The 25,521-nt window shown below is 39.6% G+C and overlaps 1 protein-coding gene across 1 annotated transcript; it reads right to left on the bottom strand.

Moving 5' to 3' along the window:
* Positions 1 to 2,150: 2,150 nt before the first annotated feature.
* LOC132081106 (synaptonemal complex protein 1-like) lies at positions 2,151 to 24,158 on the bottom strand. The gene is made up of 30 exons (XM_059484637.1): positions 24,056 to 24,158; positions 23,912 to 23,935; positions 22,312 to 22,368; positions 22,104 to 22,150; positions 19,050 to 19,214; positions 18,592 to 18,659; positions 18,353 to 18,426; positions 16,949 to 17,007; positions 16,497 to 16,566; positions 15,860 to 15,933; positions 15,289 to 15,397; positions 14,675 to 14,769; positions 14,354 to 14,538; positions 13,846 to 13,913; positions 12,846 to 12,926; positions 12,169 to 12,260; positions 11,709 to 11,812; positions 11,100 to 11,217; positions 10,774 to 10,844; positions 10,047 to 10,128; positions 9,520 to 9,580; positions 9,139 to 9,203; positions 8,408 to 8,470; positions 7,432 to 7,548; positions 6,743 to 6,853; positions 5,989 to 6,081; positions 5,004 to 5,078; positions 4,508 to 4,567; positions 2,758 to 2,844; positions 2,151 to 2,672 (listed from the first exon to the last, which is right to left on the bottom strand). The coding sequence occupies exons 1-30, from the start codon at positions 24,156 to 24,158 to the stop codon at positions 2,529 to 2,531; spliced, it is 2,622 nt and encodes an 873-aa protein (XP_059340620.1). The 3' UTR covers positions 2,151 to 2,528.
* Between the last annotated feature and the right edge of the window lie 1,363 nt (positions 24,159 to 25,521).

The following is a 25,521-nucleotide window of genomic DNA, read 5'->3' as shown; positions in this document are numbered from 1 at the left end:
CATTGGCCCTCAGACCCAAAGTGTGGTGGTGTTTGCAGGGGCCCCAGGACAAGGGAAAACATGAGAATCTTGACTCCATGTTTCAGAAGGCTGATTTATTATTTTATAATATATTAAAAGAAAATGATGTATTAAAACTATACTCAAAGAATAGAAGAGAGGATTTCATCAGAAGGCCAGCAAGGAATAGAAAAGAATGATAACAAAAGCTCGTGACTCTCAAAGAGTCCGAGCCAGCCAACTGTGATTGGCCATTAATTAGAAACAACCAACATGGACCAGTCAAAGATGCACCTGTTGCATTCCACAGCAGCAGATAATTATTGTTTTTCTTTTCCTCTGAGGCTTCTCAGCCTCTCAGGAGAAAACTCCTGGCAAAGGGATTTTTCAGAAAATACCATGGCAGCACCAAAGCTCCACCTCCCTTGTCCCATATAAAACCCTGGATTCTGCTTTGTTCTTGGTTCTCTGTGCCTGGAGCCCTTGGGTGTGCTGGCCCATAAAGCACCACTGGAACTCCCAGCACGGATCCCCTCCCGCCTGTTTTCCCCTGAGCTGCAATCGCCACCGGCCTGGTGCTCGCTGGGGCATCCCTGCCCTAGAGGAGACGCTCTGGGTAAGGAAGTGCCTGGGGCTGGGATGGGCTCTGGGCGCTGCTTTGGGCTGGGGAGGCTGAACTTCCTTCCCAGGGGCTTCTCTGGGGCAGGGCTTGGGTTTGGCCTGGAAACAGAGGGAAGGTTCCAGGAGGTTTTTGTTCCTGCCCAGAGCCGAGGCCTTTCCTGTTCCTCATCCTGCCCTGGCAGTGAAGGGCTGGGGGAGCAGCAGAAAGGGGCAGAGACACAGCTGGGACAGGGACCCTGACTCGAGCCCAGGGCATTCCCAGAGCGTGTGGAAGAAGGATCAGTCTGGAAAGAGGGGGAAGGAGCAGAAAGGGGGGGATGCTGGCAGTGATGGCATTTGTGTCCCCAGGTCACCATTGCCTGGGCTGGAGCCCTGCTCACCTGGGCACGGACGAACACTCACCTGCCCGTGGGAAGCAGGGAATGAATTCCTGGCTTTGCTTCCTTGCACAGCTTTTCCTTCCCCCATAGACCTGTCTGTGCCTGAGCCCAGGAGTTTGGGCCCTTTGTCTCTCTCACTCCCTGGATTTTCCCCCATGGGTGCTCCAGGGAACTGGGCCTGAGGCCAGAGAGAGAGACAGGAGAGATGGAGCCGTGCACTGCTGCCATGGCCACAAGCAGGGCACCCTCATCCATTAATGAAATCACGCACAGACACGGGCAGATGTGATTTTACACCCTCCCCTGCTGTTTGCATTTCCTGCAAGCTTTCTGCAGTGTTGCTGGCAATATTTTTGTCCTTTTTCAGGTGATTGACACAGCACCTCACAGGACACACTCACAGGATCAGGAGAATTATGTGATATACCATGGATTCATGTCCCTAAAATTACCAAGGCTCTAATTGATTAGTTACTGTTTGAGTCTAGAAGTGGTCAGTACAAACTTCAATTTTTCACTTTCAGGTGCTCATGGGGAAAGCACAGCATATTCTTCCAGGTCTTTGCACAATATTTGTTAGCTACATACAATAACAAATCTCATTTACATCACTGTTCAACAGCTCAACATAGGGAACCCAAACTACTGGCCTATCCCTAAGACTACACAAACAGAATAAAACAAATATGTCTTGCTTCCCACTTCAGCTGCATTTGGGATTTTTGATCTTTCAGTGTATTTTAAGATGTACTTGTAGTTTTCCTGTTATGTCTAGGCTCTGAAGTAGTGTTTGTCATTGTTGTGAAACCAAGATTAATCAAGGATTAATACAGAAATAGATGTTCTAATCTATCCTTGCACTTCTGCTGGTCCCTAGGAAGGCTGGTGGGTGATTTCTGTCTGTGTTCAAATATTTAAAGCAACAACAAATAGTCCCACACTTTATATTTCAGATAAGCAATTTATTGGCATCTTAACATTGTTTTCACAATCTTATAACGTGTTTATTTTACTCCTTGTGAAGCTGAAATCTTTTTAAATACAAGTAATTCTACTGAAATTTTAGAAGTTTTAAAATCATTTTAACATACTGAAAAGCAAACAGTCTAAAAAGACAGGTGCAGGAAAAAGCAAAAAGACTTCAGGTAAAAGTACATACATTTAACAGCTACATTTCTGCCACTAAGTATTTATGTGTTAAGAAAAACAGAGTAAATTTAAAAGAACAGAAGTTCTTTAAAAGCAGAATTTCTAATGCCAGAAACAGCTTTGAAACAACTTTCTATGTAGTTCTATTTATTTCCAAATTTAAAATTGGCTAATTTGTGTCCCAACATTTTGCAGCACAAGGGAGGAAAGGTGGAAGATGCTCTGCAGGGGTTGCAGTTATGGATCTATAAAGTTTATATGTGTAAAGGAATGAACATAGTATTAACACTGAGTATGACAGAAAAACGCAACAAAGCACTAACTCTGAGAGAAAAACAGCCCTGCAAGCAATGCCAGGGCACTGGGCATTTCTGCATTTTAAGCAAAGAGCTTTACAGCATCTTTAATTTTCCTTTTCCTGTCCGTTTTGGAGAGCGCAGTCCAGCCCACCTGGCGCATTCTCCTCATGGTTTTGAGTTTCAGAGCAGAGCCTGGAGATTTCACACTGCATGGAGCTGGGCTCTGGGAAGGAAAATAAAGCCATCCTTTCGTTTCTGTAAACAATCTGATTAACTACTTGGTTTAATCTTAGGAAAGGCTAACATACCTTTTTTGGTGCTGTGGAATGTAATTGTGATGCTTGTGGATAATCTTTGTACAAATTTTTAAACATTTCTTCTTCCGAGACTATGCTCTAATTAATTAAAAGTTGAAAGTTAAATTAAAAGTTACTTAGTCACACTATATTAAAAGTACTTTTTCTTTCCGCCTAAGGATATTAAATTATGAAAAAGAAAAGATGTCATTATGACGCAAAACAGTTGAATAAAAAGAATGTTAATTATGTACATACAACTACGGTTCCAGGAAGAACCAATAAATTAAAAATATACACATAAATATTGGCTGGAATGTGGAAGCCCAAACTCTTTATTTCCATTCTCAGCCCCAGCAGTGAGCACAAAGAGCTGCTCAGCACACGATTTGTTCTCTGGCTCTTACCAGGAGCTCAGTGTGCTCAGAGCTGTCTGACTCAGTGTCCAGCTGCACAAGCACTTTCTGCTTTTTCCTGCTGCTCTGCCCTGCAGGCAGGTTTGTGCTTCTTCCACTCTGCATTTTATCCACTGGAGGAGTCTTTATAACACATGTCTGGGAAAGAAAATGTTTCTCTTTTTAGATTATATTTTATGGGGTAAGTATGGAATCTAAAGCCAAACTCAGGACTCAGTTTACAGTGTAAATGTCCAAGAATTCACCTGACAGAAATGGTGGAACTCTGATCTTTCCATCCAAACGTGGAGCAAATACCCAAACAAAGTGGGGAGGGGTGGAAATATCATTTTTTATACTATTTTTGTTGCCAAATGAGGAGAATGAAGAGGAAGCTATGGAAGAGCTGAGTTTCATGGCACATTGTATTTAAGTTCTCTGTGCTTATCTGCAGAAATTCAGGTTATTCTGAACTGTAGCCACTACGTTGGACTCTATCAAACATCAAAGAAAATAGGAACAAACAAAACTGCAGGAAAAGGCTTCCAGAGAAAGATTGATAGCTACATCAAGATTGGTGTTACTTAAAATAGTTTTTTCATTAGAAGTTAAACAGAGAAGCATTGAATGGTCCAGTGCAGTCCTTTTTTAGACAGATAACATCAAAATGGTGCTGGATTCCATTGTTCCAATGTGAGAACCTCAAGTGAACTCCTGGCAGGGAAGAAGGGTGAGTTCTGCCGTCAGGACTACTTTGATACTTTGACCATTTTTACAGCTGTATCAGCTTTTTTCTCTTCCATAGAGGAAAAGTGCCTTTACAAATGGACACTTGTAAGACTAAGTAAAACAATTCTAGAGACATTAAAAAATCAACAACTGAGCAACAAAAATTACACACTGGGAGCCCTTCCAGACTCTGCTGTCTAATATCTCCATGGGATGGTGTGACCCTTTAAAATCCCTTCTTATCCCAGGGGGGAAAAAAATCATCTACAGAGAAGTAAGAAATACAGGCAGAAAAATGCCACAAGAAAAATTCACTGTTAGGAGTTATAAAATATCAATGTTGGACTGCCCAAGGGGCTTCCTGTTTGGAAGAACATATTTTTTATTTTTATCTTTTTTATTTCAGGAATATAATTTGGAGAGTTTCTATTTTTTACATGAATAGATTCACTGTATAGATCTAAACAAGGTTTAGAAGTCAGGAACATAAGTTTGTATTTTCTATAATTTAAAAAGTTTGAAGTCAAAAGCATTCCAGTGTCTTTTGCTGAATGCAAATAAATTATCATGGCACTGCAATTGATTGTACACATATAAATACTACAAAATTCTAAAAGCAATAAAAAAGTTAAAGTTACCTTGTGCTTCTTTTCACTTTCAGCAATCATAGTGCCAGAGTGCTCTTTTACAAGATTCTCCTACAAAAGAGTTATGCGACAGCAAGAAAATATTTATTTGAATTCAGTTGTTAAAAACCTTCTTGCTGCCATTACAGAGCACAGTCTATAATCACAGACTGTTACAAAGTTCACACAAAAATATGACCAGGTTTGGTACAACCTCAGCATTCAAAAGTCACTAAAAAACCCTACAGTTTAGGGAACTTTTTTGCTTTAGCTAGTTAAAATTAACTAAAATAAAGGAGAGTTTTGTTTTGTTGTTTGTTTATTTATATATAATCTATAATCACAGACTGTTAAAAGTTCACACAAATCTATGACCAGATTTGGCACAACCCCAGCATTCCAAAGTCACTGTTTTTCTGTTCAGTTTCATTTCTTATCCAACTTCTCCCACAGCACAAGCCCAGGCCACAACTCTCACCCCCAGTGCTCAGGGAATAAAAAACTCCACCTTTTCTTCCATTTCTGCTTTCAGTTGTTCCTTAAGGGAGGACAGTTCCCGTTTCAAACATGACAGCTCATTTTCCTACAAACCATTAAATAAAGGACAGGGTTAACTCTGCACAGCCCAGAAAAAGGAAAACAGTCCCAGGTGAGACAGTAATTAACAGGGACACTCATTAGATACACAAGATAATTCTATGTGCTTTTCAGCCCTATACTTGAAGCTTTGCTTTAGCTTGTTTAACAAAGACTGAAGCACTGTAAGAAACAGGTACTTGATCAGAAGTGTTCAAGGTAATACCTTAAAACCCTTGAGAGAGCAGGGGTGAGAGGGCACAATCTAAATATTTAAAACAAAAGTTTCCTATTCAAAGTGGGGAGTCAGAACATGACACACTATCTGGAGGAGCAGACACAAACACACTGCCACTCCAATTTATTTTCAGAAACATTTGGAGTTTTTAGTGCCCAGAATAAGATCTGTTGCAGCGGGTTGGATGGGACTGCTACTGGTAAAAATTAAAAGCACACTGGAAGAGTTCCCAGAGAATGTCTCTGGTGGGAAAGACCCCAGAGCACAGCAGGAAAAGAAACTCTCTAAGCAAACTGAAAAAAGATTTTAGAAGTCAAAGAGTGACTGAAGATCACTCTTCAGTCTGATCTGTGTGTGGTTGGTGGGCAAGAGAGAGGGATTGGGAAAAAAGGTGTTTTAAAGTTTATTTTAATTCTCATTACTCACTTTTAATTCTATTAATAATAATTATTTTATACTATTTAAGTTTCAATCTGCTTTACCCTCAAAGTGTTTTTCCCCTAATCCTTATCTGAACTCAGTCCTTGAATTTTTCTTTCCCCTCCTCTGCTCAACTCTAGCAGAGAAAAATGACTGAATGTTTTTTTGTGTGTGTGCCTGCACTTAGCCAGTATAAAACCCCTACACAGGGACACAAGCCCCTTCACTGAATTATTGACCATTGCAAAGTGCTCCTTACCAGTGCTCTTTCTGATGAGAACTGCTTTTGCTGTTTCATTTTATATACTTTTAACTCTGCATCTTTTTCTTCAATCATTTTATCATATTCATTCTGTGTTAAAAAAACCAAACCAACAACAAACTCAAAACATGTGACTAAATGTTACAATTACAGAGTCTTAAAACATCATTTTTTTCAAACCAGGCCCTTAAGATTTAGAAAGAAAAGATTCATTGATGCTTCTGCAGAAACTGTAAAACAGGAAATGCTCAATTCAAGTATTATTTTGTGGACTGGCAGAGAGTGCTTTATTTCTGTGCAGCAATATCTGCTCAGCATTAAGAGCCAGCTGTGCCATCTCTATTAATGTATCTGCTAAAGATATTGCAAAATGAGGAATAGAAAGGTAAACTAAAATGTGTCAGGCTAAACTGCTGACAGTCACTATGTAACCTCGGAGAAAGAGGCCAAACTGATACTGAAAAATATTGCATTCACATGGTATCAAAGGAAGCCTGAATTGAAAAAAAAAATCTAAAAATCCCAGAAGTTTAGATGAATGGAATTTATCTGCCCATAGGAATGTGTTCATAATCTTCAAATGAATTTGATTTTAGATGATGCAAAGTGCAGCATGTGTTCAGCTTCCTTTTCCCAGACTCAGGCCTGTTTGTGCTTTTGAAAGGTCATTAACGTGGTGTCACAAGTTATAAACATGGTATTGACATGGTATCACCCATTGCAAACCACAGCAAGCAGGAAAATCTCTGACCTTGTGCTTTTCCATCAGTGCCACCATCTCAGTTATCTTGTGCTGACATCTGGCATCAGTTTCTCTCTGTATCATTGCAGTTTCATCACAAAGCAACCTCATCTTTTCTACCTGTTAGTAATAAATTGCATTTCATTCATCAATATAACAATATATTTCTTTTAAATCTTAATTTCTTCTTCCTCCTGTAGGTACAAAGTTTGCAGTCTCACTTGGGGTTTATTTGCTTTTAAGACCCCTTTCAAATCCCAGATCTTTTCTGGAGATTGTTAAAATGGGCAAGATCAAAGGTACAGCCATGGCAGGCAAGCTCTCTGCAAACGAAAAGGCCATTTCAAGCCCTCTGCCCTAACATTTCTTAGCATTGCCATAAAAAAAAGAGTGGGCAGAAAAATACTAATATGGGAGAAGTTATAATCTAATTTAACTATGCTGACTTTATACCAAGGGTGGAATTTCTTTGACCTATATCTTGAAAGAAAGAAGTCTTAATGGAGTTCTCATTTTCAAAGACATATTCAAATACTTCAATCTAAGCACCTAATGTACTAAAGCTTTGCTCACAGGGATTCACAACAAGTTCCATTTATGTCTGCAATGTAAGAGCAAGAACTCTTGCCATAAAAGCTTCATAAAAACATTTTAAATTAAAAAAAAAATAAATTGCAGTAAAAATTAACACCTCTCACCTCTTCATGAAGTTTATTTTCATTTACTTTTCTTGTTTCTATGTCTTTTTGATACATGTCAACTTCTTCCTTATGTTGCTTGTTCATATTTTCCATCTCTAACTGCAATTTATTCACCTTTGGAGAATGCAGAATTGCTGCTGTTATTTGTTTAGGAATTACTATGTTAATGATTTTTTCTTACCTCTTATTTTTGAGCACAAACACTGTTACTTTTCAGGTATATGATTAAAGTGTTTCCTATTTAAAAGTTCAGGTTTTTTTAATAAAGAGTTGAACTTTGGCTTGAGGTGAGTTAGAAAATACTCAAAGAAAGAATGGCAACAGCGCAATGGGGAAGACTGCCCTAAGCAGTCACCCTAAATGCTCTGAACGCCTCAGAAAAAAACAAATGCAGATGGAGATTTTATTCTCTCTCTTGTAAATCTATATAAGATTTTCACAGGTTTTATGGTACATTTTCCTCCCAGGTGTGCATTTTGATTACAGTTTTTCCTTTTAAGTTTATCATATGAATATCCTCAAAAAAGTCCACTTTTCTTCAAGTGCAGTACCCAAAGCTGGACACAATATTCCCATCAGAGGGATTGCCACTGCAGAACACATTTAAAGAACAGCCTAAAAAGATAGATATATATATATACACACATATATATATGTCTTTTAAATGCTTTTCTGTTACAATGAGGTTGCTGAACCCTGTTCAGTCCACTATCAACAAAAGAAAAAAAAAAAAAAAAGGAACAGATTGGAAACACCATTAATTGCAATGTGAATCCATCTCTTAAATGTCCAATAGTCAGTGCCCAATGATTAAAAATGGAAGCACCTTCTAAAAACTATGAGCTCATTCCTGCAAAGTCTGTATCCCAGATCCAAAAACCAGTTCAGAATGTATTTAATAAGTATTATCATTATTTACAGAGGGACTTAAAAACACTCACCTCGTCTTCTACATGATATTATTTAAACCTACCTTCCCTTCATAAGTATTGCTTTTCTTGCTTTCTGCAGTAATTTTCTTTTTCAGCACCTTATTCTGTTGAAATTAAACAAAACAAGCACTGTACCATAATAAATTAATAGAATTATGTTATGGTTTAACTGCATCAAGAAGTTCCAGCTTTCATCGGGCAAATACCTCTCAGCTGTTGTGCAGCTCAGGTTCCAGAACAATTCTTCAAACAAATGAATGTTCAGCTAATTTCTGTGATAATTACTATTTCTTCATGGCCTTAAGAAAGGCTCCTCCTGAGCAGCAGCAGGGAATAACAAATGAGGTGCAGAATGGGTATTAAAACTAAGATGCTGCTGACAGAAGGTGTGAAGATGTCATGACCAAAACCACAAGTTATTTATTTTTACAGTGAAGTTACTACAGTTTGTGCCAGTGCAGAATTCTTTTCTACTAGTGGTAACTGAGATACTCATTGCAAGTACATAAATAACACTATGCACTAAATGAAAAAGAGTAGAAGTTTATTAAAGATATTATTTTTGTAATTGCTTTTTTCAAATTAAGGCTCATTTAACAAATTAAGTGATCCCTAAGATGACTCCCTAGTTTGCTCAGGGTTAGGATAAGAAAGGAGAATTTTTAAATTACATAGGTGTATCTAAAGACATCACAGCAGACACAAACCTGCTGAAAAGCAACCCAAACTATAATGTATTTATGTATTTGTGACATTTAAAATCTCTACACACCTCCTGCTGCAACTCTTCAATGCATTTGGTTTTATTTTCCATCTGTTTCTTTAAATTATTCATCTGAAAGAGATGTTTCAGACATGAATTAGTAAGTTCTACAAATGACTCCCTATGTGAGCAATTCCTGTAGATGTTCTTGAACCTGCCCTTGCACCAATCTGGTTTGTTCCGATGGGACTGAAACACCAGCTGCCATGTTAGAATAATCAGAGTTTTAGCCATAAAGTACCACAAGATGTTAATTAATGGCAGTGAACCAGTTCCTTAGTGGTAATAGAGTTAAGAAAGAAGAAGAAAAAAAACCCAGTATCTTCACAATTTAATAAATGCACTTGTATGAAGTTCCCTACATCCATGAAAAAAATGAATTTTCCCAATTATTCTCTAGAATCTTCAATGGCTTTTCCTCTCTTGAACTTTCATTTTCAATACTCTTAACCTGAAATGACAATTGTAAATCTTTGACTTTTACAATGAAATTTTGAAATTTGCTAAAAACCCCAGGTTGCTTTGAACCAATAGAAAGAAAAGTAAAAATGTTTGAATCTATTTAAGCTCAAACTCACACTACATATAAAAAGCTAATCCAGAGCCCATCCATCACTGAGTGGGTATATGAAAAAACAGAAAAGCAGGTTCTCTGTTTGCCTGAAAACAAACAAATGAATCTTTAATATTAAACTTCCAGCACAGAGTGAACATCCCAGTGACTGTGCTTGTCTTTTGAAATACCAGGGCTCACATGTGGACACACAAGGGCACAGCTGGCAGCAGCTGGGAAAGAAGAAACCTCTGGCAGAGATCACATCCCCCAGGCAGAGCTTTGCAGAAAAACCCCAACAAAGATTTTACATTGAATGCTGTCCTACAGGTTCTGTAAGATAGCTTCCTGACACATGACATACATTTTCTTCTCTTTCATCCAGTGTACTTTTCATCTCTTCACCTGTCTTTGCCATTTTCTCCTTCAAAGACTCCAGTTCATTTCTAAGTGTCAAATTAACAAGCATTAGTAAATACTTCCTTATTGCCTTTAACTTATTTTCAGTACTTCTAATAAACCCATATTTTATTTTCTAAAAAGAGCTGCTAATGTTGATGGGAACTTCATAACCTGCTCAATGAAAATGTTCTTAAAATGCAGCAACAGGCCCAGTAAGTCAATATGTGAACTGTCCATACTTCTTTTAAGTAGGAAAAGATGTTCCAGGAACCCAAGGAAAATACATCCTGACCTGGACTATTGCAATGCAGCTGTGAAACATGGGAGCTGCCTGTCTGTTGAACTGGGGAGGATACAGAGAGTAACTCTGATCCAGTTTTGCCTTGTCACATTTAATCCATAACCTTCAGTTTCCATTTGAATTTCCTTCACACCTGAGATGTCTAATGCAAAACACGACAGCTCCTACCGTGTAATACAAAATGATGGCAAACATTGTTCCTGTAGCAATTGGTATTTCTAATCTGAGACAATTTGTACTTGGCCAACAGCAATTCTGAATAGTTTCTGTTTAGCTATGTAATCTAGAAAAACATTAATCAAAAAATCCCAGAAAGCAGCATTTGAACAGAACAAACTGAGTCTACTTCCTTTAACAATATCAGTTATTATTATTTGTTTTTACTTGCCTTAGCTGGCTATTTGCCTCTTCTAGGTTTTCAACTAACTGCTTTGTATTTTCTTCTTCTTTCTTACTATCCTAAATAAAGACCTCTGTGTCAGCAAAGAAATAAAATTCAAAGTGACTTCTTAAAAAATTCAAACACATCCAGAGCACACTGACCTGCCTTGTTCAGAAGTGTAAATACACTTCCTTTCCAATTCAAATACAAAAAATAGCTCAGGTACTCTACAGAACCAAGTCATGTTGCAGCTCATCATCTAATTTGTGAAACTGAGTAATTTGTCAAATTGAATGTTGTCCTTTCAAGAAAGCTGGAAGTTTACAACTTGCCTCTTGTTGTTCTTGCAGCTTCTGGAGTTCTGCAGCCACAGCATTTTTCTCTTGTGCTGTTTGTTCTTTCTCTAGTGAAAGCTTACTGAGATACACTGTTAGCTGTTCATTCTTTAACCTAATTTAAATCAAATGCCCAAGAAGAATAAGAAGATGCATTTTGAAATCTCCTTTTAAATTAAACTTACCCATTATCAAGTGTTATTCCATGCTGAAAAAATGTCCAGGCCTTTATCTACAAATATAAGCTTTGCAGAAGAGTCAAAGAGATGTAAAAAGGTGACAGAAGAAGGAAAGAAACTCAGAGTCAACTTTTATATAAATATAATGGTTAGTGAAGGTGATGTAGTTCAAAGCTAGATTAGCAATGAATTCAGAAACTTTCTCTTCTTGTTAAATAAGTCAGAGAGATATGGAACAACTACATATGCCATAGAATACATACAAATAGAGAAAGTGGAATTTAGAAATATAAGTATATAATTAATGGCATATATGTGGTTCAAAACTTCCATTAGAAAACAATCATAGTTCATTTCACTGTAGATTAAAGCAACTTCTATATGACACCAAAACTAATTCAATATTATATTTTCAAAATGGTCATACGCCTCTTGTTCAAGATCTGTTTTCAGAGTCACAAGCTGCTTTAAATAATCTTGTTCCTTCTCAGCTGTACATGTCAGCTGTGCTTTCAAATCCTGCAATTCTTTCTGCAAAATGGAAAGGAAGAGTTTTCAGTATCCATGTGCAAACTCCAACTGCTGGAGGTTATCAGACATGAACTAAGAGCACAAGGCTTTCAGAAGAACCCAACAACATCCATGCCATGGATTATCCAGATTGGATCTTTCCAGTCTCTGCTGGGATCTGGAAGTGGTGTGAGACAGTGAACTGCGACACCAGTGCTGTTCATGTCTGTCCCCTGCTGTGAGTTTCATTACCTGGGCTGCACAATTAGGGTGGGACCCTGCTCTGGGTGCTGTTTCTTATGTATAAACTTGTATCCAAGTCATGATGTGTAACTGAACTATTTCTAAAAACATGTTACTGTGGCCCTGCTTCAGACCTCTCTCATCTGGAGAGCATTTTCATTTCTCTTTCCACATTTTTCTCTCTGCATATTTTCTACAGTAGCCTCAAGATTCTTCTTCAATAAAAGTCCTCCAATTTACCCATTTTAGAAAATGAGTGAAACTCAGTTCAGAACACTCAATGCACAGATTATAACAACAAGCACACACAGTATAACGCACACCTGATTTCACACTATCTTAACTTTCGTTGATACGGATTCTTGTTAGGCTTGTAAATATAAAATCATAATGAAAATAAACCTCTGTTAAGAGTGTATTTCATATAGCTTAGACTGCTGTGACAGAAAATGGGCCTGTGTCACAGCACAGCAGGGTTCACAGAGGCAAGAGCTAATTACCTTCCTGGAAGGAAGAAAAAATGGGAAAACTTTATATCCAGAGAGAGTGGCATTTGAATGGGCATGAACAAAGAAGGAAATAACCAAAAACCTTGAGAAGGAAAACCAAAAACATGGGAGACAAGAAAAACCAAAAGCACAGGAGACAAGAAAAACGGAGGCAATAAAGAAGTTCTTCAAAGAAAACACTGAAATTGTGTGTGAGAAAGTTTAGTAGAAATGTTAAGGTTGACTAGATGGAGTTTATTTATGGCATTTAAGATACTTACAAAGCAAGAGGAATTTCATATGAAGAGCAAATGCCGTGAGATTAATAAAATGAACATTTACCAGAGTTTCTGACAGCTCTTCAAGTTGCACTTCTTTATCACATTTCACTTTAGTCATCTCTTCTACAGCACATGGAATGTAAAATGAACGGAACATAAATGATTTTTCATATTTAGCAGGCAGTATAAAACATTTACCCTTTTGCAATACCCAGTTCTCAAAACTTGTGGGATTAAGTTAAGAAACTGAAAAGCTAATTTATGACTTAATCTAAATGTAGACTTGAAAAAATGATTCAGACATTAGCAAATCTATATCTGAAGAGAAACTAAATATTTATCCTAAATAAAATTTAGAGCCTATTATGTTTTCCACAAATATAGCTTCAAATAAACCACGGACTGTAAGACTAGAGTATTCTCCAAGTATTGATGCACCTGCATTGTTCCAGAAAAAAAATCTGAACTGCTGAAGGTATCAGATGGATATGCTGAGAAAGGAAAGCAGTTGTTACTAACTTCCAGATGGTTTCTATGTGCACATCCACAATACTGGTATTTTTTGCAAGTTCTCAACAGCAAGACAGAGCTCTTACCCTGGGGACTAAGGAGCACATCCCTAGAAACCACAGGATATCAAATTGATGATATTTAAAGACAACCCCTGCCAGCATCATTCCACTTCCAGCATGGGCAGGGTCACAGAAACCTCCATGGGAGGTTTTATCTCTGCTGCAGAAGTCACTCCTGGCACCTGCAGTGCTGCTGCTCTGAGCTGCAAACCAAAATTACCTCCAGAGGAATTCATGCATGAATGGTCTGACTATAGGAGCTGTGCACAGCACTGCCCTTTGGCTGCTGCCAGCACCAATGAGCCCCAAAGAAAAGGGATCAGCTGAGTAAAAATAAATCCAGGCATTCCTGACAGGTACAGTACTGTAAAACCATTTCTCCAACTACTAGAGACAGTCTATTTCCAGACAACAGCAGAAAACATTTTTATTACTGCCCAGCTCATTTTCTGCCTTTCCACAAGCCTTACCCAGTTCAGCAGATTTATTCTGGAGCTCCAAGGTAAGTAGCTTTGAATCATCTTCAGCTTTCTTTAATCTAAGAAAATGGTAAATTAAAAACCCCAAATGTAGAGTACAAAGCACTGCATTTGAAACTTACAGGACAATAAGACAAAGTCTTAGCACAAGCACTTTAAGAACATTTACCTTTCAACAGGCAGCTGATAGATCTGCCTGCAACACACATCAAATTTCACTTGTACAACCTCAGAACAGTAGACATAAAAGTAAACAAATATATACCTACAGAAATCTGTATTTCTTAAAGAGAGAATTGTGAAAATTGGAGGGGGCAAAAATTTACTTTTTATACAGTATCAACTATCACAAACAAAAAAAAATTACATTAAACTCTCTGCATTTAGACCACTGTGGGGAAAAAACCTCCAAATTTCAGCTTCATTTCCAATTGTTCTTGGTTTTGTCATAGACTGCAACCTGTAAGATCGCTCTTGGAATTTAAACTCATTCATTTACCTATTTTGCTTTTCTTGCAGCAAGCTTTTCAAATTGGCAACAGAAGTCTCAAACTCCTCTGTCAGGGCTGCAAGCAAAGCCTTCATTTTTTTACATTCTTCCTCCTGCTCTTCCTTTTCTCCAGTGACCTGAATTAATGTTTTCACTGTAGTCTGGAATTCAGTTTCCAAGTTCTTCTGAGCAACCTTCAAGACATGATATCGTTTCTAAACATGTTTTGCAACAAACAGCTACAGCTGTTTCATGTCTAAAGTATCCATAATTACTTATGCAAATACTCATCCAGTCTATTTCTACTGTAAAACTATAAACAAGGGGTACCTCTGCCTTTTGCAATGAAATTTTAGCCTCTTCCAGCTCTGCCCTCAAATGTTCTTTACTGACCTGGGATTCCTTTAACATTTCTTCATTATGTACTAAACAAAAAAAGATGTTTATATTTTAAAAATAGGATATTTACTAAAAAATACTGCTAAAAATGGAAAATTACATACATTTAAAGAATGTAACAAAGACCAATGGTACTAATATCATCTACTATGAAATAATATATAAAATTTTAATATAAATGGCTTAAAAATATTGAAAATCAAGTTCTGAAAAGTAAGTTTCCTCAGTGACATCTGCCTGACTGTACATTTGCAAAACTGAAGCAACATATTTTCCCCTTGCAATTTTCAAAAGCTCTCAATGCTTGACTCACCCTAAAAACTGCCCTGCCAGTCCTGCTCCCACATGAGCAGCTCCTGCTCCAAACAAAAATAAGGCCTTCAAAGTCCCAAAACTCTGCTGCCAACCAGCAACAGAATAAGACTATCATGGCCCTGTTTCCTATGCTTCTATAAACAATTACAGATAATAAATAAAGATTCATAAACAACTACATTGAAATTCTATAAACAATTACATTTAAACACAGCAGGCAGAACTCTTACATTTTGCTTCCATTAAGTCAGCAATCTTATTTTGTGACGTCTGCAGCTGAGCCTCGATGTCTTTTATGACATCATCTTTTTCATCTCTCTGTATGGTAAGAGCTGAAATCTAGAAAAATGCAAGAAATATCATCATTAAGTCTGGAAAAGGGACAGATATTAATTTTCATTTGTACCCAGGTATAATAAGCAGCCATTTTGCTGTCATTCAAGTTAGATTAGACAGATAGATAGACAGACAGACAGAGATAGATAGATAGATAGATAGATAGATAGATAGATAGACAGAAAGACAGACAGATAGATAATATTTGTCTAGATATAATCTTAGCCAAATATTGATCAAGTCACATAACTATAAACAAAAAAATTCTCCAATTCAAAATCAAACCATAAATTCCAGGAGACTAAAGGTACTGAAACACCACTAAACTTAGCAGAATTTGACTTAAATGCAGCTTCAGATGTTATTTTGTCTTTTTTACTAATACCCAGAAACACTTCTTGGCTCTTGCATTGCCCCTTTAGGCACAAATAAAGCTCTACATCTTAGATGGTAAAATGAGCAAACCTGCTTTTCCTTTTGACTGACTTCCAGTTTGCATTCTTTCTCAAACTTGTCCACTTTTTTTGCTTCTTCTTTTACTTTGGAGATACAGTAACATCCATAGTTAACATTCTAGCTGAAATATACTCCAAGTTCAATACAACTTCCACTTTAAGACTGCTTGGAATTGTACAGCTGTACCATTTGTTTCCCAAGAGTAATTGTTGAGGCAATGTTTGATTTTATAATCAAAATACAAACAGAAAAGAGCATGTGAAAATGAAACAGGAACATACCAGACTATACATACAGAGAGAGAGCATTTAGCTAAAGTTTCTGTAGCTATACACTAGTGCATTGTCATTTAAATAAACTATGGGAAGTAAGTATTGATCTCTAGACTGTACTTCACAGACAAAACTTCAATTTTGAGTGACTGTTTGAGAAATAAAGTTCCAGCTTTGGTCCAGTGGAACAGCAACAGAAAGGGCCAGGCAGTGACCAAAGGCAGCAGGAATAAAAGAAGGGTCCCAGTGTCTCAGTGTGAGCTGCTCACCATTCCAGCCGTTCACATTTCTCTGCCCTGACACTGCATGTGTAACACAAGCTATGAAGTACAAAACTGAGCCAGCTGTATAAACTCAATAAACAGAATTCTCACATTTGAAACTCATTTCCAATCTGTCGTTCTCTGCTTGCACACGAAGCTCTTCAAATGCCACTGTCATTCTCTAAAAACAAAATTTAATATTTGAAGTTCAATACTGGAAACCCTGGAACTTCTCCAGGGCTGCTGCCCCCCTCAGCCATTCTGAGGAACCAGCAGGGAGGTGAAACAGAGCCCAAAGAGAAGCCAGAAGCTGTGGCAGTGACCCAGCACTAAGCACACATCACCCAGATCACAGGATCTACATCCCACACACTGCTGCACCTTCTCCATTGAATGTGTTTGATATAACACAAAAATAATTCTTGAAAAGGGATTGAAAACCCAACTTCCTGCATCACACATGACATGATACCCACACATGATGGATACAAACAGTATCCCAACATAAACATGGAACTCAGCTCACATAACTCACATTCCTTTCATCAAGCTTGCTCACTTACTTCTATGTTGCTGTGAAGTTCCTCATACAATTGTATTGTTGCTTCCTTTTCCTGTTCATCTATCAAAGCAAGAACATATGAGAAAGTTTTTCTTTTGAACAAGAATGCCAGCTGCCCAAGTCATTATACTTAATCAGCAAAATGAATTCAAAACGGAATTCTCAGCTCCATTCTTATTAAATAAGTCATTATGAAACATGCTGCCGAAAGTTACAGAATCTAGGGAAAATGTGTATTTCATTGAAACATTGAGCAAGCTCAGCTTTTAAATTTCCTTCCTAAGATATTTTTTTTCTGTGAAAAGTGTAATTCTAGATCAGTTTATGTGACCATATTAATTATTATAGTATTAATGCTGTTGAATAATAATGTATCAGTCCTGTTAGTATTTATAAACTGTAATCCAGGGTTTAGCACTGAATTTCTTCCTATCAGCAGATAACCTATAACCACAGAGCTGTCATTATAAAATTGCAACAACACTCTAGGTCCATATTTTCCTTCTTTCCTTTCACTTTTGTAATTGATACTATTTTTTCCTAAGAAAACAATTAAAAAGAGAACAGTAACAGAAACAGCTATCAAAAAAGAACAATACATCTATATACAAGTGTTTCTAGAATTAAGGCTAAAAAGAAACAGACATTTAAGTATCCAGGATCAAGTTAGTAAAATTCTAATTATTATAATAACGATTCTAAATTGCATATAAAGTAGGATTTCCAATCAAGAACATATTTTAAAACCTCAGGAATTTAAACTTCATTCAGTTGTCCAACTGTCTTGGCTTGTTCCGTTTCATGAGAAGAATTCCAGTTACTCATTACACCTTGGGGTTCAGACCTTTTTTCCCCATAAATGTGTGATGGCTGAAAACAGGAAATGTCAGCTCTGGAAATTTGTTCCAGAGTGCTGGGAATTCAGAGTAGATTCTACTGCCTAAAACCAGGCATGAAGTGTCACTTCCTATGTCTGAATATATTCCCAGAGTGTGGCTGGGGCTGCAAAGCTTCAATGGGCTGAGCAGCCTTGGGGAGCCCTGCCCTGCCCTGCAGTGGCTCCAGTGCCAGTCGGGGCTGTGGGCACTGCCTCAAACCTGGAGCACTGTTTGGGCACCCAAAGAGCTCCCAGGCTGGCAACCTTGCAGCAAGCAATCTCACTGCCTTCAAAAGCCCTCTGCATTTAGCACTACAAACCACAAGTCTGTTAGACCTGGGGCTTCACTTCCAATTTTGTGAGCCACTTAAAATTCATTTCTCATTCTGAGAGCCACATCCAGTTGATCTCAACTGGAGAACTTTTCTGAACAGCATGAGAAATTTCTTCTTCTTGCTTCTGTTTGTGAATTTAGAGCAAGCTAGAAGTACATTTACTCTGATAAATAAAAGCTAAAAAAGCATTTACATTTGCTGGTCTTCTCTGCAAAGCGAGTGCAGGTTTCCTTGAGCAGATTACACAGATGCCTTGAAGCAGCAGCTCTAAAGGAGGGAAAAATATCATGTTTGCACAGGAGTGCACAGTGCTTTGTGCACCTAAAGAGTAGCAATGGAAATGACCTTCAAAATTTAACAGCTACATAAAACTGCCCACATGGAAACTGATTATTTCCACCACAAAAATATATCCTTGGTTCTATTACTTACTCTTTCAAGAGATCTTTATTTTCACATATCTCATCTTCCAGTTTCAAATGGAGTTTCTCATTTTCAAACTGATTTCATAGGGAACAAATGCAAAAAGACACTGTTATTGAAAAATATATTAGAAATGCACTTGAACTTCTCAAATCCCTCATGAAAAAGTCATTTGGGGCATCAGTAGACAGAAGTCTGTTTTATCTGGTATTACATGCTGAGTCATCTTTTGCATGAAAGATGCAATAATTAATGAACAATAATTTACCAGCAAATGAGACACAGGTATATTCTTCATACACACCCTCACACAGGACAGGTGCCTGCAACTTCTCAAAATAATCATTTTCTCAAGGCACAAACCAAACTGCAACAGTCTTTAATATTTAACTGTATCAATAATAGTGTCATACTGAATCAGGAAGCACTGAACTTCATCTATTCAATGTACACTATACAATACTGGCCTGCAGCTCTTGAATGGCTTTCTTCTGTGCTTCAATAATCTTTCTATTCTCTTGGAGTTTTCTTTCTTTCTGGTTTAGTTCAGTTTCCACAGTCAGTTTCCACTGCTTGATCTTCTCAGCCTCTTTGTAGAGTTTTGAGAACAATTCATTCGTTGTTTCTGGATTCTATTAAAACAGGTTCCACAAGTTAATCTCAAATACTATCTAATTAATAGTATATAATATCTAATTAATACTGTTGTAGATAATGTATTTATCTCTTAGAAACATCACAAGAGTAATATTTTTTCCACAGATGGTGATATAAGCTTTTACATGATCAGGAGCCCAAGTTTAAATCTTTGTGCATCCTCTGTGTATGTATGAAAAGGCATTACAGGGCACATAGAAGATACAAATACAATGAAATATCCCAAACCCCCTTCAGACATCTCCAAATAGATGGGCTTAAAGACACGGATAACTGCAGTCCACCAAAATCAATAAAAGTTTTGCCAGAATTATCAGTGAAGCCAAAATTCCTTCTAGCAGGTTCTTCACACATTTCTGTCCTCTCCTTCTGACAGATACTGCTGAGTTAAGTAAAAGCAGCTTCAGAGACTTTATCCAAGAGTACCTGTGATATTGCCATGGACACACAGAGAATCACAGAATCACAGAATAATGAGGCTGGAAGAGACCTCTCAGATCATCGAGTCCAACCTATGCCCTGACACCTCAACTGCAGCACCAAGTGAAATGTCCAGGCTTTTTTAAACACATACAGAGATGGAGATTCTACCACCTCCCTGGGAAGAGCATTCCAGTGCTTCATTATTCTTTTAGTGAAAATTTTTTCCCTAGTATCCAACCTATCCCTTCCCTGCTGTAGCTTGAGACTGTGTCCTCTGGTTCTGTCAGTGCTGCCCAGTGGAAGAGACCGACCCCACCTGGCTCCAACCTCCCTGCAGGAAGCTGCAGAGAGCCATAAGGTCACCCCTGAGCCTCCTCTTCTCCAGGCTAAACAGCCCCAGCTCTTTCAAACGTTCCTCACAGGGCTTGTGTTCCAAGCCCCTCACCAGCCTTGTTGCCCTCCTCTGGATGTGCTCCAGCATCTCAACGTCCTCCCTAAGCTGAGGGCCCAGAACCGGACACAGCACTCAAGGTGCAGCCTCTGCAGTGCCCATACAGGGGCAGAATGAGCTCCCTGCTCCTGCTGGCCACACCATTCCTGATCCAGGCCAGGATGCCATTGGCCTTCCTGGCCACCAGGGCACACTGCTGGCTCATGTTCAGCCGGCTGTCACCAGCACCCCCAGGGCCCTTTCTGCGTGAGCACTGCCCAGCCACACTGTCCCCAGCCTGGAACGTTGTAGGGGACTTCTGTGGTCAAAATGTGGAACTCAGCACTTGGACTGATTAAACTTCATGCTGCTGGACTCTGCCCATCCATCCAACTGATCTAAGTCTCTCTGCAGAGCCCTCCTTCCTTCCAATAGATCAACACAAGCTCCCAGCTTAGTGTCCTCTGCAAATTTACTGATGAAGGACTTGATGCCCTCATCCATGTCGTCTATAAAAATATTGAACAGAACTGGTCCCAGTACAGCCCTGAGGGACAGCACTGGTGCCTGGCTGCCAGCTGGATGCAGCACCATTCACCATCACTCTCTGACCCGGCCATGCAGCCAGTTCTGAGCCCAGCACGGAGTGCTCCTGTCCCAGCCGTGGCTGCAGCTTCTCCAGGAGCGTGCTGTGAGAGACAGTGCCAAAGGCCTTGCTGGAGCCCAGATACACAACAACCACAGCCTTTCCTGCACACATCAGGTGGTCACCTGCTCACAGAAGGAGCCCAGGTTGGTCAGACATGACCCACCCTTGGTAAAGCCCTGCTGGCTGGGTCTGATAGCCTGGCCATGCTGGGAGTGCTGTGTGATAGCACTCAGTATGAACTGCTCCATTATCTCACCTGGCACTGAGGCCAGGCTGACTGGCCTGGAATTACCAGGATCCTCCTTCCTACCTTTTCTGTACATGGGTGTCACACTGGCCAGTGTCCAATCATCTGGAACCTCACCAGTGAGCCACAACTCCTGATAAATGATGGAGAGAGGCTTGGCAAGCTCATCTGCCAGCTCCCTCATCACCCTGGCATGGACCCCATCTGGACCCAGGGATTTATAAATATCCAAGTGTCCCAGCAGTTCTCTGCTCACACATGGAGCAAGAAGGAAAAGCACCACCCTTGTGCCCTTAGAACACCTTGAAAGTGTCCTACAAGCAGTGCTGGGCCAGTGGTTGAAGCAGGGAGAGCAACACAGGAGCCCCAAGGGCCCTTTGGTTCACTTACAACAGCCCCAAACAACATCCTTGTACTGGCTGCACCACAGTTTTGTTACAGTCCTGATGGTACTTTAATAGCTTAGGATTAAATAAGTCTAAAAAGTTGTCAGGGATATGAAAATCAGCAGGGAGAGCACAAGAAATGTGTTTTATTTTGTGGTAGCAAACAGTGTTTTGTAGCTGCAAAGTACAGAAGCTATTGCAAAAAAAATGAGCTGTACTGAGTTGTGCTAAAGCAGAGATGTGCTGGTAAAGACACTGTGAAAGGAATCCAGTGCTTGAGGAAACCACTGAATTAATTGTTTTACAGATAAAATAAATCCAGACCAGGCAATTGGGACAATCCATTTCGGTTTTCCAAATAATACTCTGACTTCAACCCTTCTGCCCCTCAACAGAGTATTCAGAGGCAGTTCCACAAGGATAGTTAAGTGTTTAAATCTTACTCTAATTAAAGCTCATAGACTTTGCAGACACTTCAAACAAAGAAAAAAACAACAACAATATTGCAATCACCTTAATTTTTAAAGATTAATTTCCAGGCATGTTCACTAAATCACAAATATCTCCTCTAAAGTGATTCAGCTTAAAACAGGAGACAGAAAACATTATTCCCTTCTGATTACTTCCTTTAGCCCTGAAATATCTACTGAATAATGCTTTAGGCACTGTTTGGGAACAAATTCAAAAGACCCCAAGGAATTAGATGTGCAGAGTTGATACTTAGCTGACCTCTTCATCTACTTCAGAGCAAAGTTTCACTTGCTGTGAAATTGTATCTGAAACATGAAGAGATTTTGATCAATGTATTTCTAAAAAAAGTAACAGTGAAACTGTATTTAACAGTTACAGATATGAAACTGTGAGACTACTCATGAAAATTAAAACTTGACAATATATAAAAATCTAAAAAGGTGCATGGCAAATATTCCAATCGTACCTGAATCAGTGATTTCGCCACGGCTCGACACATCGAAGGGCAGCTTAAATTCATCAACTGAGCGTCTGTTAATACTCTGCACAAATTTAAAAATTAGTTCCTTAATAGTAGATTTGCAAAGAAGAATTATAAAAGCCAGAAAAAATCCCTACAGATGATGTGAAAATAGAATGTGTCATTAATTAAACAGCTGCCTACAATTTTCAAAGCCCAAGGGATTGGTAATGGCTTTGGAACTCACTTCTTACTTCCCAGTGGTTGATCAAACTGTTGGTGTCCTGCAGTTTGATTTACAGACTGTGGCCAAAGGGGAGCTTTCAATGCAGGGAACTCAGCAGCTCCTGCCTGTCTGGGCACTGGTGCATGGCAAAGGACTCAAGGAGAAAAATTACTTTTCTGAAGACTTCAGTAGTTGATATTTCTTTTTTGCTTTACTTCCAAGGGCACTTCTAAACCACATCTGATTATGTTTCAATATGAAAATACCCTTTTACAAGTTTTTGAAGTCACAGAAGTTCATCCTGTAAACAGCTAACTCATCTGATGTCAGAATATCCTGTTTGAATCTCAACATATTTCATAAGGAGCTTCGACATGAAAAAATAACTTGTTGAATTCTCATAACTCAGTGTGGGGACAGAACATTTTCACTGCACACCTGATCTGGTGAGACCAAGACACCAATGCCAGTGCGAGCATCTAAGTGGGGCCTGTGGGAATCCATAAAATCAGAGGGGTTTGGGAAAGCTGCAAAAGGCAGGCCTCAGAGACAGCAGAACTGTGATCAGAGCCAAGCAGCAGCCATGAGATAGGTCAGCAGAAAAATTATGCAAAAAGTAGAAAAGTAAGGACAAATAGAACAATGGTCTGTGTATTAATGCTTGGCTAGAATAACTACCTAAGCTACAGAAAAGTTTATCTAGCAAGGTATTAGGAAGTTCTAAGCTTAATAATGGAGCTCTGTGCATTGTGTTTCAAGGCTCACAAGCAGGTATTGTATTCAAAAAAGGCAAGCATTGTTTTAACCAAAGGTACCTGTGCTTAAAGTGGTTGGATAGAACTGCTGTCAATATGCTTTTGCTTTGTGTGATTGGTCAAAAAACTTTTAAAGTAAGTTGTCACATTATGTTCTTTGTCTGCCGCCTGGGATGTGAGCTGCTGGCATCTTCCCATTGTCATAACCACGTAATGAGACTGATGCTGGAAAATAAAACAACTCAAGGCAGTTCCTCAGCAGTTCCGTCCCATTGGTGATTTGTACACAGACCCCGGCCAGTGATAGAGTCCTGCTCGCTCTCTGGGCTGAATTACCCACAGCAAACGTGGACTTACAGCACAGAGCAGATGCTCCAGAAGATGATTCCCTTCAGTTTTGAGAGAACACAACAACAAAAGTCTTTGAAATTCAAACCGAAGATGTCTGTGCATGTGCCACTCTAGGCATACGCACAGAAATGAGTCCAGTGCAGGAGCCGTCCCGGCCTATGCAGGGGCAGGTGTGTGTGTGTGCTCCGGCTCTGCTGGGACAAGGGGCAGGTGTGTGTGTGCTCCAGCCCGGGGCAAGGGGCAGGTGTGTGTGTGCTCCAGCCCGGGGCTCTGCCGGGGCACTTCCCGGGCCCAGCACTGTCCCCGTGTCCCCGGGGAAGGGCCCTGCGCTTTCCCCCCGTCCCCTCCTCAGCCGCGGCCTCCAGAGCAGCACAGCCCGAGGGGTCGGCCGGGGGGGTGTGTGGTATGGGCCGCCTTCAGCGGCCCCGCGGCCGAGCGCTCACCTGGGATCTGCCCGCAGACACCTGCCCAGCGCTCAGGCGCGGCGGCATGAACAATTTAAAGCGGTTTTCCTTCTCCATGGCTCCGATAAAAGGGCGGGCGGGGCGGCCCCAGCTCCCAGCGGCCGCTGAGGGCTGGCGCGAAGGGCGGGAAGCGGCAGCGGCCCCTCAGCGCGGGAGAGCTCTGAGGGGAAGGGGGAGTACCGGCTGCACAGGGAATAACTGGGGGAGCCCAGTCCTCCCGTCGGAAAAATGCGTGTTTTATGATTGTCTTTTCGCAAATATTAAAATTAATATTATATGTGTTGTGTCAGAAAGTTATGCTGTATTAATTTTCATAAGTAGTGTGTTAAATCTAGTTTTAGGGTATAACATAATATTAAAATAAAAACTATGCTATGTGAGATACTTTTTTTAAAGAAAGGACTCGCAACGAGATAGCGGCCACAGGACACCTAAATATTTCAGAGAAAGAGAATTTATTGCTCTCTTATCAGAAGAAACGAACTTCTTCCTGCCTGCTCAGCCATGAAGACGCCGTCAGGATTCAGAGGAAGAAGCTGACATTAATCAGACAGAATCCTGGGTTTGAATGGAATTTATGCATCATGTATGAGGGGTATGAATATGCAACAGGCTATTGTTTTTAAGGGTTAACCCTCTGTTAAAGTGTGTCCTTTTTCAGGCTTATGCTGCCCAGAAGAAGTTACCCAGACGTCTGTAACTCTTTGTTTCTATTATCTCATATTGTCCTAATTCAAATTGTCCAAATCATTAATACTCTAATTATAAAAGTATCTTACGTAGCATAGTTTCTATTTTAACATTATGTTATAACCTAAAACTAGATTTAACACACTACTTAAGAAAATTAGTACAACATAACTTTCTAACACAACACATATAATATTCATTTTAATATTTGTGAAAAGCCAGTCATACAATATGCATTTTTCACACAGGTAATGCAGGCCCTGGAGGCATCTCCTGAAGCTGGCACAGCCCCAGCAGATGGCATCGGTGAGGAGGGGGCTGCTGGGGGGCAGTTTGGAATAACTGTGCTGTCCTAGGGTGACATTAGGACGCTTGTATCCCCAGCTGTCTGTTCTGTTCATGCTGGATATTATGTTCTGTGCCTTCAAGACTGGCTCTGAAGAGCGAAGTTTTGTTTTGGTTTTGTTATCAGCCACTCCCCCATGGCTGGCAGGGCACAGAGACAGGGCAGTACATGGTGCTGCTTTTGCTTTTTGCTTGGCTTTTTGCTTTGCTCTTGCTTTTGTTTCTGCTCATTAGTTAGTTTAGCTAAGCATTCTGAATTTTTGCCTGGACTGTTTTCCTTTCCCTTTTTTGGAACCACTCAAACCTGCTCCAGACTGGGACCTGGGAAACGCCGAGAGTTTGCACCTTGTGGCTGCAGCAGCTGCCCCAGCACCGGAGGGACTGA

This window comes from Ammospiza nelsoni, chromosome 17 (genome assembly GCF_027579445.1).
Source record: "Ammospiza nelsoni isolate bAmmNel1 chromosome 17, bAmmNel1.pri, whole genome shotgun sequence".
NCBI lineage: Eukaryota > Metazoa > Chordata > Aves > Passeriformes > Passerellidae > Ammospiza > Ammospiza nelsoni.
Note: the sequence above shows the minus strand (reverse complement) of the source record. Positions and strands in the feature narration are given on the sequence as shown.